General features: G+C 46.1%; 1 protein-coding gene across 2 annotated transcripts in view; it reads left to right on the top strand.

Annotated features, from left to right (window-relative positions):
• Positions 1–14,218, top strand: part of THADA (THADA armadillo repeat containing) — a 360,995-nt gene that overhangs the window by 302,058 nt on the left and 44,719 nt on the right. For both annotated transcript variants that reach the window (XM_066267026.1, XM_066267025.1), the window contains exons 35-36: positions 10–160; positions 3,908–4,039. In XM_066267026.1, coding sequence (XP_066123123.1) covers positions 10–160; positions 3,908–4,039 — 283 coding nt within the window. The remainder of the gene's footprint in view (positions 1–9; positions 161–3,907; positions 4,040–14,218) is intronic.

The following is a 14,218-nucleotide window of genomic DNA, read 5'->3' as shown; positions in this document are numbered from 1 at the left end:
TGCTTTCAGACCAGGGATGCCATAGCCCCCAAACTGAAGCAGTGGGTTCAGTTGGTCGTCTCATCTTGTGGAGATCATCTTCCCACAGAGTCCAGGCTGGCCGTGGCTGAAGTTCTCACCAGCACCACACCATTTTTCCTCACCAACCATCTCATTCTTGGTAAGTGCAGGGAGCAGGGGATGTCCATTGCACCAAATGTGCTCAAAGGATAAATAGATACTCTAGGTTAAAAAGAAGGGAAGAGGCCCTGGCCAGGTGGCTCAGTGTATAGAGTGCCATCTCAGTACTCCAAGGTCACAGGTTTGATCCCTGGTCAGGACACATATGAGAAGCAGCCAACAAGTGCACAACTAAGCAGAACAACAAGTTGACGCTTCTCTCCCTTTCTCTCCCGTTCCCTCCCTCCCTCTTTTCCTTCTTCTCTAAAATCAATTTTTTTAAAAAAGAAGGAAAGATGAAAAATGATAGTGTGCACTATACCTTTACATCTTCCAAGTATGTACCTAGCCTCTTAGTTCCTACGCTAATCATTTCTCACCAACAACCTCTTGACTGGCCTCTTTTCTTTCTATCTTGTCCCCAAGCCATTCTCCTTATGATTCCAAAAACTTTTGTGGTCTTTCTGAAACACAGGTCCAGTCATTTCACTCCACTGCTTAAAGTTCTTGAGTGGGTTTCTGTAGCCTTTGGGATAAAATCTAAATACCCTTTGACATTGCTTATAAGGCTCTTCCTGTTCTGTGTCCTGCCTACCTCTCCCTTTTCATTGGCCAACATGGGTCCTGTGAGTCATCAGCAGGGAACAGTCCTATAAACACTCTGCTGCTTGACTGACTTATGTTTGTCTTTCAAGATGAGGCCTAACCGTCACCTCTTCCAGGAAGCCGGTTGCAGTGACCTTAGTGAGAAATGAATGGGTCAGTGTGAAGCTGTGGCATTGAAGAAAAAGCAAGGACATGCTGGAAAAGATTTAGGAAGTTGAATCAACATGACTTGGTATTAAGGTTCATGTAAAAGGAAGATTCAAGGCTGGCATCCAGGCTCCTGGCTTAAGTGACTGGAAAGACTGCTGGTGCCTCTCACTGAACTTAGTTTTACTGTATTCCCCATGTATAAGATGCACCTTAACTTTGGGGCCCAACATTTAAAAAGAATGTATTACATAAAGATATTGAACTCAAGTTTTATTCATCATAAAATTCATACAGCTCCTCATCACTGTCAAAACTCCCATCCATTAGCTTGTCCTCCTCCGTGTCTGATGACGAATCACTGTCTTCATATATTGCCTTGTCCTCAGTTCCATCTATGGTATTTGAAATACCACAACCATTGTATAAGATGCACCCAGTTTTTAGACCCCAAATTTTTCGTAAAAGGGTCACATCTTATACCTGGGAAAATACAGTAAGTTGAAGGCATCTCTGGGACATAAAGGTAGAAAATTCTCGAAATCCCCTGGATGTAACGAGTTTAGCTGGTGTCCAGCCATGTCCTCACCCGCAGGTCTCTTCCCTCGCTGCCCCCGCCTGTCCTTCAAGAGCAGTGATTGGGAAGAGCATCCTGTCAGTGGAGTCTGAGAATTCAAAAGCAGAAGGATTTCGTTTTTGTTTTAATTATTAACAATTTTTGTAAATTGTGGTGTTCTGATTTATTTGTTTCTAAGCATAGGGTTTAATAAAATGAAAACCCAGAACCTCAAGGCATGCCTCAGTCCCAGCCCTACCCTCTCCTGCCGTCTAATAAAGGAGAGGTTGCTGTCTTAGATGGTGAGCTTCAGATTGGAAGTATTATTGGAGTTCAGACCAATGAAGTGTCTCATGTCCTTGGAACTCTCTGGGAAAAAAAGTTGATTTTGATGTCCTTTTAATTCTTTCTTCTAAGTGACTTCCAGGCATTTTTCTTACACCCAAACAGGGACTAAAAGAGGACTTCTGTGGTTGTAATTGGAATCCATTATACCCACAGGAATAAGAACAAAGGTTTATAAACTTATTATTGAAGTTTCTCCAGTGAGATTAATATTTTGCAGCACATTTTTGGGGTGACTTTGGCTCCTCCAACCCTACCTCCTGTCAGGCATAATGTGTGTAGAATAACATGGAATATCTGAGTGAAACTGAGCCCTGGGGAAAAGCCATTGGCTCATAATGACCAGAGCTAGTTATAGCATCATATGCAATAAGGAAGGAGGTCAGTGGTGGCTGGTGGCCTACAAGAACGTGAAAAATAGGTACAGAACTGAGAGACAATGAACATAAAAGTACATGGGGACAAGTCAAGGACAGAGCAAAGCCAGTTAAGGAAAAAGAAAAATTGATGCCCTGGCCGGTTGGCTCAGCGGTAGAGCGTCGGCCTGGCGTGTGGGGGACCCGGGTTCGATTCCCGGCCAGGGCACACAGGAGAAGCGCCCATTTGCTTCTCCACCCCCCCCCTCCTTCCTCTCTGTCTCTCTCTTCCCCTCCCGCAGCCAAGGCTCCATTGGAGCAAAGATGGCCCAGGCGCTGGGGATGGTTCCTTGGCCTCTGCCCCAGGCGCTAGAGTGGCTCTGGTCGCTCTCGGCAGAGCAACACCCTGGAGGGGCAGAGCATCGCCCCCTGGTGGGCAAAGCGTCGCCCCTGGTGGGCGTGCCGGGTGGATCCCGGTCGGGCACATGTGGGAGTCTGTCTGACTGTCGCTCCCCGTTTCCAGCTTCGGAAAAATACAAAAAAAAAAAAAAAATTGAAATGAACTAAAGAGGGAAGATTGAGCTTCTTGAGGATATAAATGACCATGTTAAAAAGGAAAATATTAAACCCTAGAGAACATTAGAATGGATAGATTCTGAAAGACTGAGTAAAATTTAAAGCCAGCTTTATAACAGAAAAGAGAGACCAAAACCGCAGAGGGAGGCATTGCTGTTCTTGGTATGACTGAAACATCAGTGATTCTGAGACCAGGTTCTCTATGGACAGATAAGGGAGAGCTCTTAGGACAGGGTTGGTTCTCCACTGAAGGCCAGGGATGATGAATGGTGGGCTTCTGTGGCCCTCCACTATGATCCTCCACAAACCGGGGCCCACCCACCTGTGCAACATGTATTTTTTCTGTGAGGCCCTGCCCACCTCTCACCTCCCTCATGAAGTCTGCCTTGGTTACACCAGTCCACTGTGATCTTTCCCTATGGTGAGTCACAGCCACACATTTCCATCTCCAACTTCTCATTGCCTGGGTTCTTCATTTGATGTTCCTTTTTAGGTGCATTGGGGTAGACACTTCCTTTTCCTATTCCATCGTCCACAGCAGCACCTGGCACCGCGACTAGACAGAGTCCCTGCCAGGGGTAATGGCAGCCAGGTAGTGGGCCCCACATAGACACGGCCTAAGCTAGTGCCTTTATCCTCGTTCCTTGCCCTTTTTCGATTCTTGCCCCTGAAACGTAGTCTTGGTTGAAAGTTTGCTTTCATACCTCCTTGTGCTTCTGCAGTGCGGTATGCTCTTGAACAGGGCTTCACACACTTTTCAGTACAGGGCAAACTTAAACAGTCACTCATCTCAACACTGGGCCCATTTCCCCCAAAGCGCTCTTGATGCATAGTGTTTTATTCCTGAGAATTGTGAGTCATTGTGGTCAGCTACCGCAGGGCCTCAGTCAGCCAGGTACACCTTCTGAGGGCCTTCCCTGGGGCTGGTTGCCTCCAGAAACCTTCACCCCTCAAAAAGAAAAGACACTTCAAAACCTTACACCTTAGGGCCCTCTCTCTTCCAGGGTTTTTCTGATTCTCAGATCTTTCTCTCTTATAATAGCCAGAAAAAAGGGAGTGGCCACTGCTCATTAAATACTGTTCTCCACCGTGGATTAGAATGGTATTGGACCTGCTTGTAAACTGCATGCTAGGTAATTCAGATTCCTTTCTGTTTTCTTAGGACTGCAGGATACTCTTGCCCTCTGGAGGTGTGTCCTCATCCTCCTACAGAGTGAGGAGCAAGCTGTCAGAGATGCCGCCACGGAAACTGTGACAACCGCCATGTCACAGGAAAACACCTGCCATTCCACAGGTACCTCCTTGTGCTTCTGCAGTGCGGTATGCTCTTGAACAGGGCTTCACACACTTTTCAGTACAGGGCAAGTGAGTGAATACTTGACACTTTGTTGGCCATTCAGTCTCGGTCTCAATTCCGCTGATTTTGTGGGAAAGCAGCCTGAAACAATAGGTAAACAATGGGCACACCTGTTCTACTCAGACTTTATTTACAAAAACAGGTGGCTACCAAGATTTGATCTGCTAGCCATAGTTTGTGGACCCGTGCTCTAGGACATCATAGAGAAAAATTATTTTCAAAGATAGAGATCTGCCTGACTTGTGGTGGCGCAGTGGATAAAGCGTCCACCTGGAACACAGAGGTTGCTGGTTCGAAACCCTGGGTTTGCCTGGTCAAGGCACATATAGGAACAACTACTATGAGTTGATGCTTTGCTTCTCACTTCTCTCTCTTCTCTCTAAAAATCAGTCAATCAATAAATCTAAAAAAAAAAAAAGATAGAAATCTAATAAACAGTGCATTTTGTTACATTATTATCCTTTTGAAATAAGGACAAATCTTGATTATCTGTGTGGTTACATAACCCAGGAATCATAGATGCATCATTATGTCCTCCGTGAATTTGTACACAGTACAGAAACAAGTAAGTATAAGTCTAGAGTCTCCATTTTGTGCCTTGGCTCCTCATTTGGTGGTGACGTTAACCCAGGAGGTAGGAGGGAAGCCACCTAGGTGGATAGTTCTGAGTTCATAGCCAGTTCATGGCAGCTCTGGGCCCTGGTTGTCTCTGTGTGAAGGCACATGCTATGGAAGCACATGGAGCTGTTAGCTGTGCACGGGAAATGGAAGGGACTGCTGGATGGAAGGGACAGGAGGCAGGTGGAGTAGAAGCAAGGTCACACCTCTGGACAAATGGCCATCTAGGAGGGTGACCTATCTGGTGACCTTGGATTCCTTGCACTTGGGACAGGATGTCAGGAAAGATCTCTGGGTCAGCCATCCCAAAGAGAAGCAGAGTAACAATTTAAGGCAAGGGGGTCACAGGCTGAGCAAAGACATTTGCCTTTGAGGACTGCAGAGTGGGGGGGGAAATAGCCAGACAGTGTTTGTAGCCAGGTCAGGGCCCCTCGTGCCCATGGTTAGGGCCATGGCCCCTGCAAGCGTCCCTTGGAACATTTGAACTTTCCAGTACCTCAGTCCACTGTTGTAATGTTCTTGATACTTTTCTCTGCCTTGTGGAAGAAGCTAGTTTTTCAATAATCTCTCAGTGATACTACTCTAGAGCAGGTTTACCAGAATCAGCTTGCCTGTCTGTGGGAAAACATTCAGATTTGTACAAGTGATATACAAGCAGCCTTCTCCCCTCCCCCAATCCCAACCTGTCCAAGTTCCTAGATACCTAAAATTCTATCATGATTGATTCATTCCTTTTTCAAATTGTGCATTTTCCTTAGAAGGATAACAGAGCACCCAGTGAGTGCTCAAAAAATATTTAGCCTAGGTGGACTTCTTCCCTCCTCATCTCTATAGCAGGGGTCCCCAAACTTTTTATACAGGGGGCCAGTTCACTATCCCTCAGACCGTTGGAGTGCCAGACTATAAAAAAAACTATGAACAAATCCCTATGCATACTGCACATATCTTATTTTAAAGTAAAAAAAAAAAAAAAAAAAAAAAAACGGGAACAAATACAATATTTAAAATAAAGAACAAGTAAATTTAAATCAACAAACTGACCAGTATTTCAATGAAACTATGGGCCTGCTTTTGGCTAATGAGATGGTCAATGTCCAGTTCCATATTTGTCTGCTAACCGTAACAAGTGATATGATGCACTTCTGGAGCCATGATGCGTGCGTCCCGTGTCACCAGAAGTAATACTGTACGTGAGCGACACCACGCTTTGCTCTCACTGACCACCAATGAAAGAGATGCCCCTTCCAGAAGTGCGGCAGGGGCTGGATAAATGGCCTCAGGGGGGCGCATGCGGCCCGTGGGCCCTAGTTTAGGGACCCCTGCTCTATAGTCTTTGCCCTACTACTATTATTTCTTTCAGAATTTTCCCATTTGTTTGTTAATTTTTAAGTGAGAGGAAGGGAGATAGAGAGGCAGACTCCCGCATGTGCCCCAAACCAGGATCCACCTGGCAACCCATCTGGGGCCAATGCTTGAATCAACCAAGCTATTTTTAGTGCCTGAGGCTTCTGCTTGGACCAACTGAGCAACTGGCTGCAGGAGGAGAAGAGCAGAGAAGGGAACAGAGAGGGGGAGAGAAGCAGACAGTTACTTCTTCTGTGTGCCCTGTGGAGAATCAAACCCAGATGTCCATATGCCAGGCCAATGCTCTATCCACTGAGCCAGCTGCCCAGGGCCCCCAAGTTGATTTATAATAAAACTATATTATCTTATCTTCTCTCTTTTTAATTTGTATTTTTTCTCAAGAAATAGAAATCAGTAATTATATATGGAGTGCCTTTGCATGTGAAATTCTATATATGAAAGCTTCTGAGGGAATAGTAAATGTAAAAAGCTACCTGTCTATCTTTGTATTTCTTACTTTGGTCTATAAAACAAAAGATTTGAGGTGTGAAAAAGACAGGAAATCTATAACAACTAAATGTAGTATTTTATGTTACCTTGGACCAGATCCTGTACTAGAGGTGTGAAAAGCCATATAGGAAATTATGGGAATAACTGACAACATTGAAATATTATCTATAGATTAAAATCAATGTTAAATTTCCTGATTTTGATAACTGTACTGTGATTTTGTAAGAGGATATTGTTCTTAGGAAATCCACAACTGAAATATTAAAGGGTAAAGGGCATATACCACCTGTAACTTACTTTCAGATGGTTCAGAAAAAAACAACTGTGTGTGCATATAAATAGTAAACACAGATGTGGAATTTCTATAGTTGTATCTTCTCTGTATGCTTGAAATTATTCCAAAATAATTTTTTTTTTGTATTTTTCTGAAGCTAGAAACGGGGAGAGACAGTCAGACAGACTCCCGCATGCGCCCGACCGGGATCCACCCAGCACGCCTACCAGGGGGCAACGCTCTGCCCCTCCGAGGCGTCGCTCTGTTGCGACCAGAGCCACTCTAGCGCCTGGGGCAGAGGCCAAGGAGCCATCCCCAGCGCCCGGGCCATCTTTGCTCCAATGGAGCCTCGGCTGCAGGAGGGGAAGAGAGGGACAGAGAGGAAGGAGAGGGGGAGGGGTGGAGAAGCAGATGGGCGCTTCTCCTGTGTGCCCTGGCCGGGAATTGAACCCGGGACTTCCGCACGCCAGGCCGACGCTCTACCACTGAGCCAACCGGCCAGGGCCGAAAATAAAAATTTTTAATCCAATTCCACAACTACAAAAGACCAACACAATATATATTGATAGACCATCTGATTGATTTATCAATTCAGCCCCCCATGTGACTCCTGTAATTTCCCCCTAAATTATATAAAAACATTGCCTCCTTTTTAAAAACACATTTTGAGTGAATTTTTGCATCCAAAAAAAAATCAAACTAAGATTCTTCAAATTCAAAGATCTCAGCAGCATATCATCACTGTGGAGGCACTTGTCACTTCCCCTGTGTGCCGTGCTCCTGGTAGCAATGCTTAGACAGAACCTCTGTAGCACAGCTCGATTTTATTTTTTAAATTAAAAAAATTTTTCCCATTGATTTCCAAGAGAGAGAGGAAAAGAGAGAGAAAGAGAGAAGCATCTATTCGTTGTTTCACTTAGTTGCTTCATTTAGTTGTTCACTTATCAATTGCTTCTCGTATGTGCCCTGACCGGGGATTGAACCCTGACCTTGGTGCACCGGGATGATGCTCTATCCACTGAGTCACCTGGCCAAGGCCACAGCTTAGTTTTCTTAAGCAAAAAATACCCATGTTTGCTGTAGACTAAAAAGAAGCTGAAGACTGAGGCTTACCCCGGTTTTTCACTTTAGTGAGAAGTTTAGCCAGCTGACTTGTCAGAACAATGTTGTCTTATTTTGATTTGTCTCAAAGATATCAAGCAGCTAATGGCAACTTTTCACATTTCTTCAGGGATTTTGTAGACTACACTACTATTGGTTGGCTCTTTGGTGTTCCAAATTAGTGGTTTAATAAATGTTGTAGTAGGCCTTCACTGGGTGGCTCAGTGGATAAAACATTGTTCCAGTGCGTTGAGGTCACAGGTTTGATCCCTGGTCAGGGCACATACAAAAAGCAGTCAGTGGGGCGGCAAGATGGCAATGGAGTAGGCCTGTGATGGCGAACCTTTTTATAAAAACCGCCCACTTTTGCAGTGCTGGTCAACCTGGTCCCTCCCACCCACTAGTGGGCATTCCAGCTTTCATGGTGGGCGGTAGTGGAGCAACCAAATGGCACCATGATTGGCCCACCATGAAAGCTGGACTGCCCACTAGTGGGCAGGAGGGACCAGGTTGACCAGCACTGCAAAAGTGGGTGGCTTTTATAAAAAGGTTCACCATGATGGGAGTAGGCGGACATACCAACTTCCACCTCCCAGAACCAAAGTGGATTATAACTTAATTTGAAGAACCATCATCTGGAAAAACCAACTTTGAACTAAACTAAGAGAACTCTTTAACCAAGGAACACCGAAGAAGTCACACAAAAAGCAGTCAATGAGTATACAACTAAATAGAACAAGTTGATGCTTCTCTTTCTTTCTCTCTCTCTCTCAAATCAATGAAAACAATTTTTTAAATAAATAATCACGGTACAATAATATTATTAAATTATGTTAATATTTAAGATCTTTGAGAAGGCTAAATATCATTTGGGAAAAATTCAATTAAATTCTTGCTTTTCCTGCTAAGGAACAAAACAAACCATGAGGGCCCCGCGCCTGTAAGATCTCATCCTCTGAATGAGGGTGGGTGAGGACAGAAGGAGCTTTGTGCTGCTCAGACCGTCCAGCAGCCTGCTGGGGACGTGGGAAGTTGTGAGGCGCATTTGATTGTGGGGCCTAAGGGGGTTCCTGAGAGTGGAGCTGACCCAAATGAAGGGATAAATGAGACACACATGAGAACATTCAGCACAGAAGGAAAAGCCAGAGCAAAAACGTGGAGTTGGGGGGAACTCGGGAGCTGCTAGGGGGGCAGCATGTGGACTCATGTGGCCAGGGGACTAGAGGAGATAAGGCTGGCAAGGCCAGGGCGCCCTCCTGTAGGTGAAGTGAGACTGGAAAGGGTTATTTTATTATTTTTTTATAGAAAATTAAATTTAACAGAGTGGTGATATTGATGAACAAGAGTACATAGATTTCAGATAAACATCTCCACATCATTTGCATAGTTGATTATGTTGTATACCCATCACCCAAAGTCAAATCATTTTCCATCACCTTATATTTGTTCCTCTTTACACCCTTCCCCCAACCCCCTCCTCCTTTCCTTTCTCACCCCACATCCCCCTCCCCCTGGTAACCACTGTACTCTTAGTGAGATAAGTAAATAGGAAAAAGCTAAAAACTATGACTTCACACATAGGAGGGATATAAAACTGAGACTCATGGACACAGAGAGTGTTTTAAATGGGAGTAATGTTGCCAGAAATGTGTGTTTGAGATGGACCAGGGTTAGGGGTGAGCGAGGGAAAATTCGAGGCAAGAAGACCAACTGGGAGCTGTTGACAAGTCCTCATGGGCTGCCATCAGTGGTGATGGGGGGTAGACTCAGCGGGATTTGGGGGCTTGTACTTGTGGGAGCTGGGAGACAAGGGGAAGCAAAGTAACATCAAGGTTGCAAACCTGTAAGATGTCCACGGAAAATGCCAAGCTGTGCCGTGGGCACTGATGGAGCAGTTGGGCTGTGGCATCCCAGTAAGTGCAATTACCCAGAATCGGGAAAGGCACTTAGAGGCCACAAGTCACTGTGATCTGGGACAGAGTCTTCCTTAGGCCTTGGAGAGATCGACAATGGAAAGTGAGAGGGCAAGGTGGGCCCTTATCTGCTGTAGGAACATAATGAACTGTCCAGCTCTGTCCGGTCCTCCCCAGCACACTGCACAGTTATCCTGGGAGCCCAGCACTCCTCAGCCAGCCCAGTTATTGGTCCCAGGGGCACTGGCTAGAAACTGTCAAAGAAACTGTGCAAAATTTGTCCATCGCCTTTTCTACCTGCTGATTCCTCCTGCTGTCCACATGGTTGCCTGGATGATGAAACTCACGGCCTATTAGCAACATTCTGAGCACCACCTGAGCCCCCTTCACTTTGGAAGGAGGCCCTAGGGAGCCCCAGCAGCAGGACCCTGTCCACTCCTTCCCTTCCCACTCCTCTGCACCAGCACACTAAGAGGAACAGAAGAAATGGCAATTCTAGGACTTGGGAGCGGGGAATTGAAATTTGCAGTTAGTTGAGTAGGACTCCAGGATAGGCCCAATATTTCTCCTTTCCCTGCTCTGACTTGACTTCAAGCCTTGAAATGCTCTGCAAGAGCTCCGGCTTGAAGAACAGGAGACAGTCGAGACCTTCGGCTCGGTGGTTCCACTTCTCCAGGCCCCTCTTACCTTCCACTCACGCAGCCTACGCATGTCCGCCTTAGACACTGTATCCGGATTTTACGTCAGGTTTCATTTGAAGAAGGACTTCTACATGAGGAAAAAAACAACCTGGACAACATTTAAGTTTAAATCACTTGTGAAGGTATGAACTTGAACACGCTGCTTCTGGAGAAAGAAAGGATGAAAAAAAAAAACACCTTAAAAATATCTAGAAAGCTAGAAGATGGCCAGAATCCAGCAATTTGGAGGTTATTCCATGGCCTTTCCTACCCGCAGGGGTGTTCGAGCCTTACGTTTTTGTAGAGCCTCTTGTCTCCACTGTTGTTCTTGGGCGATATGACCTGCTGTGCTGCAGTCTAACCTAAGGACAGGAGGACAGCTGACACAGACCCGAGGTGTCCCACAGGGATGCTAGATCCCAGGTGGAGCCCCACATGCTCAGCCAGCAGAGGTGGGGTTCTGTGAGCCAGATCAGGCAGGGCAGGGTGGACAGGACATGGCTTTCTGCGCCCCTCCTGAAACTCCCTGCCCTCCCCAGCATCGGGGTCTCCTTCCACCAGGGAGGCCGAATGAGGGTGGCCTCTCCCTTTCCCCTGTGCATTTGCCAGTTTCAAGAAAAAGTTTCTGATAAGCAAGAGTGGGCTTTAGCTGGTGCAGGATAAAGATGGCAATAAGCCAGGTAACAAGGATTGTAAGGGGCTCCAAACCCAAACCCATTGTCAGTGTAGGCTCCAGAAAGAGAACTTTTTAGTAGATTGAGATATAATTGAGGTAGAGGTAGAAATTTCTTATAAAAACTGTAAAGACTAGAAAGAGACCGAGTTGAGAGAGGGAGGAAGGGAGGGAGGAGAGAGGGAGAAGCCAGTGCTCAGTCTCCCCCTCCCTCCACACCCTCCGCAGGTGCTCACAGCTGGTGGGTCTTTTCCTTGGAGTACTGGTGTTAAATATTATAGTTCTGACCCTTCCCTCCCACCACACCCCTTACCCACAAAAGGTCATGTGAAACTTCTGCTGATTCTGCCAAATACAAATGTTTAGTGGTGAAACATTCAATCCCACCTTTTCTACAACCCCCAGCCCTCCCAGATCCTGCTTTGCTCTGAACCCCTATACATTTAGTTACTGTACCACCCCAAATAGCCCTCGATTTTCTACTTTATTATTATTTTCTCTTTCACATGCCTTACTTAGTTTTATCTTTGCAACTAACCCATAAGTTTAGAACAGGGGTCCCCAAACTTTTTACACAGGGGGCCAGTTCACTGTCCCTCAGACCGTTGGAGGGCTGGACTATAAAAAAAACTATGAACAAATCCCTATGCACACTGCACATATCTTATTTTAAAGTAAAAAAACAAACAAAATGAGAACAAATACAATATTTAAAATAAAGAACAAGTAAATTTAAATCAACAAACTGGCCAGTATTTCAATGGGAACTATGCTTCTCTTACTGACCACCAATGAAAGAGGTGCCCCTTCCGGAAGTGTGGTGGTGGTGGGGCGGATAAATGGCCTCAGGGGGCCGCATGCAGCCTGGGGGCTGTAGTTTAGGGACCCCTGGTTTAGAGACTGGCTTCTATTGGGAACACAGTGGGTGGTCCCTTTGCGTTGGTGGACTGACCTTTCCCCATAGGTCACCTGACAGCCCAAGTTCTCTAAGGAGATTAGGGTGCCCCGAAGCACAAAAGAGCTCCAGAACAGGCGCACTGACCCCTGCTGCTGGAACTGGCTCAGGGGACCGTGGTTTTCATCACTTCCTGCAGACTGAGGGACTCAATCTCTGGGTCTTGCAGACTAAGAGGTGGCAGTGCTGTGGTATTTGTCCCTTCCTTCTCTTACCTCTCAGGTCTGAGGCGCAGGCTGCAGCAGCCATGGCCCTGGGTTTACTGGGAAACACCACAGCAGCCTCTGTGCTTGGCAAGGGAGAATCATAGAGACTCTGCAATGATGATGGAGCTTAACAGGGAGGTGGGAGAGGGAAACAGAAGCAAAATGTCAAAAAATTGAGACTCATTGGTTAGAGCATGGGGCGGGAGGCAGGTGGCATTGTGGGACTGAGTTGAAATGGTCATCTAGCCCCAGGCCAAGGTGAAGACAAAAAGCCCTGTCCAATTACCCCCAAAATATATTCCTCCTCCACACCCCCTCCCCCTCGCACACATACATATACATGTGCACCGTCATCACCCACATAGAGCTGCAGGGCCAGCAGGAGGGTATGGATACATCTCACGTGTTCCCACTCGAGTAAGCAGCCAGGGAGGCCAGGTCACTGTGACATTACAATGTGGCCCCACAGTGACCTAGTCAGCAAAGCCCCAGGCCTGTGGGGCTTTGTGCTGAGCCACAGATGGTTCCTAAAACTTCTAGAGCTGCCCACCAAGTCCTCCTTCCCACCCAGCCACCTTCCCAAGGGACGTCCTGTGCTCATATCAGTTCCTGCAAGTTCACAGGGACAGGTGCTGGATAAAGGGCTCTCTGGATGTGGCTTCCCTCCTCCCTCTGTCTTCCAATAGGTTTTTTTTCCTAATCCATTCAGATACACTGTCTCCAGAGTGTCTTCTCTGTTCTGTGGTGCCAGAGCCTGGCCCCAGCCTCCCTGTTTGAGGGCCTTTGAGCTCAGTGACTGTAATCTTCTTATATGTATGAACCAAGTGTGTTTTTCTGGAGAAAAATAACCCCAAAACGTTAAGAGCCACACACTAGAATGGACCCTCATACTTGTCGCCAAGCCTGACCTAAATTCCTCTTGTGGCAGCTAAACTTATTTGCCTTTCCAATTTCTTTGTGCCTTTTTAAAAATTTTAAGTTGTTTTGTCACTGCTCTGCTCGCATCTCCCTAGGTGATGTAGCTAGCTTTTTCTCTTACTATTTAAATATGAGGTAAAAATTGATGACATTCATTCATTCATTCATTCATTCAATGAATACTTATACATTGCCTGTCCACCAGTTCAAGCCACCATCATTTCTGACCTGGACTTCTGCAGAAACCTCTAGCCTGGTCTTCCTGCCTCTGCCCTTGTCTGCCTGCAACCCATTGTCCGTGTGACTATGAAAGGACCGTTAGGGAGCATGTCAGGTGATGTTGCCTCCTGCTCAGAGCTTTCCCTTGGCTTCCCTTCTTTTTCAGAATAAAACCCAACTCCTAAAGTAACATACAAAGCCCTGCCTGGCCTCTCTCTCCAACCCCATCAACTGCTATGCCCGCTTCCTCTCTTTCTCTGCCCCAGCCACTCCAGCCTTCTGTGGGGCTCTCCAGCTCGCCTAACGCGTTCAAGCCTCAGGGCCTTTGCACTAGCTGCTCTGTCTACTTGGAATAGTCTTCTCTAATCCCACAAGGCTCTTTGTCATTGCTACCTCAGCTTCAGCTTCTCTTTCACAGAGAGCCTGCCCTGACCACACAATTTATGGTAACCACTCAAACATTTGCCATTACTTCACCCCCTGGTTTAATTCTCTGCATGGTCCTTTCACTATCTTATTATTTTACTGTTTATTTACCTTGTTTGTCTCCCTCCACCAGAACAAAAGAATTTTTGTCTGTTTTGCTGGCTGCTGTATTCCTGGAACTTGGCACTTAATAGATGCTCAACAAAAATTACTGTTAGGTAATCAGTTGAATGAAGGAATGGAGGGCTGTGCCAATCACAATAGTTAAACATAATAAAA

The sequence above is a fragment of the Saccopteryx bilineata genome, chromosome 3 (assembly GCF_036850765.1).
Source record: "Saccopteryx bilineata isolate mSacBil1 chromosome 3, mSacBil1_pri_phased_curated, whole genome shotgun sequence".
Classification (NCBI taxonomy): domain Eukaryota; kingdom Metazoa; phylum Chordata; class Mammalia; order Chiroptera; family Emballonuridae; genus Saccopteryx; species Saccopteryx bilineata.
Note: the sequence above shows the minus strand (reverse complement) of the source record. Positions and strands in the feature narration are given on the sequence as shown.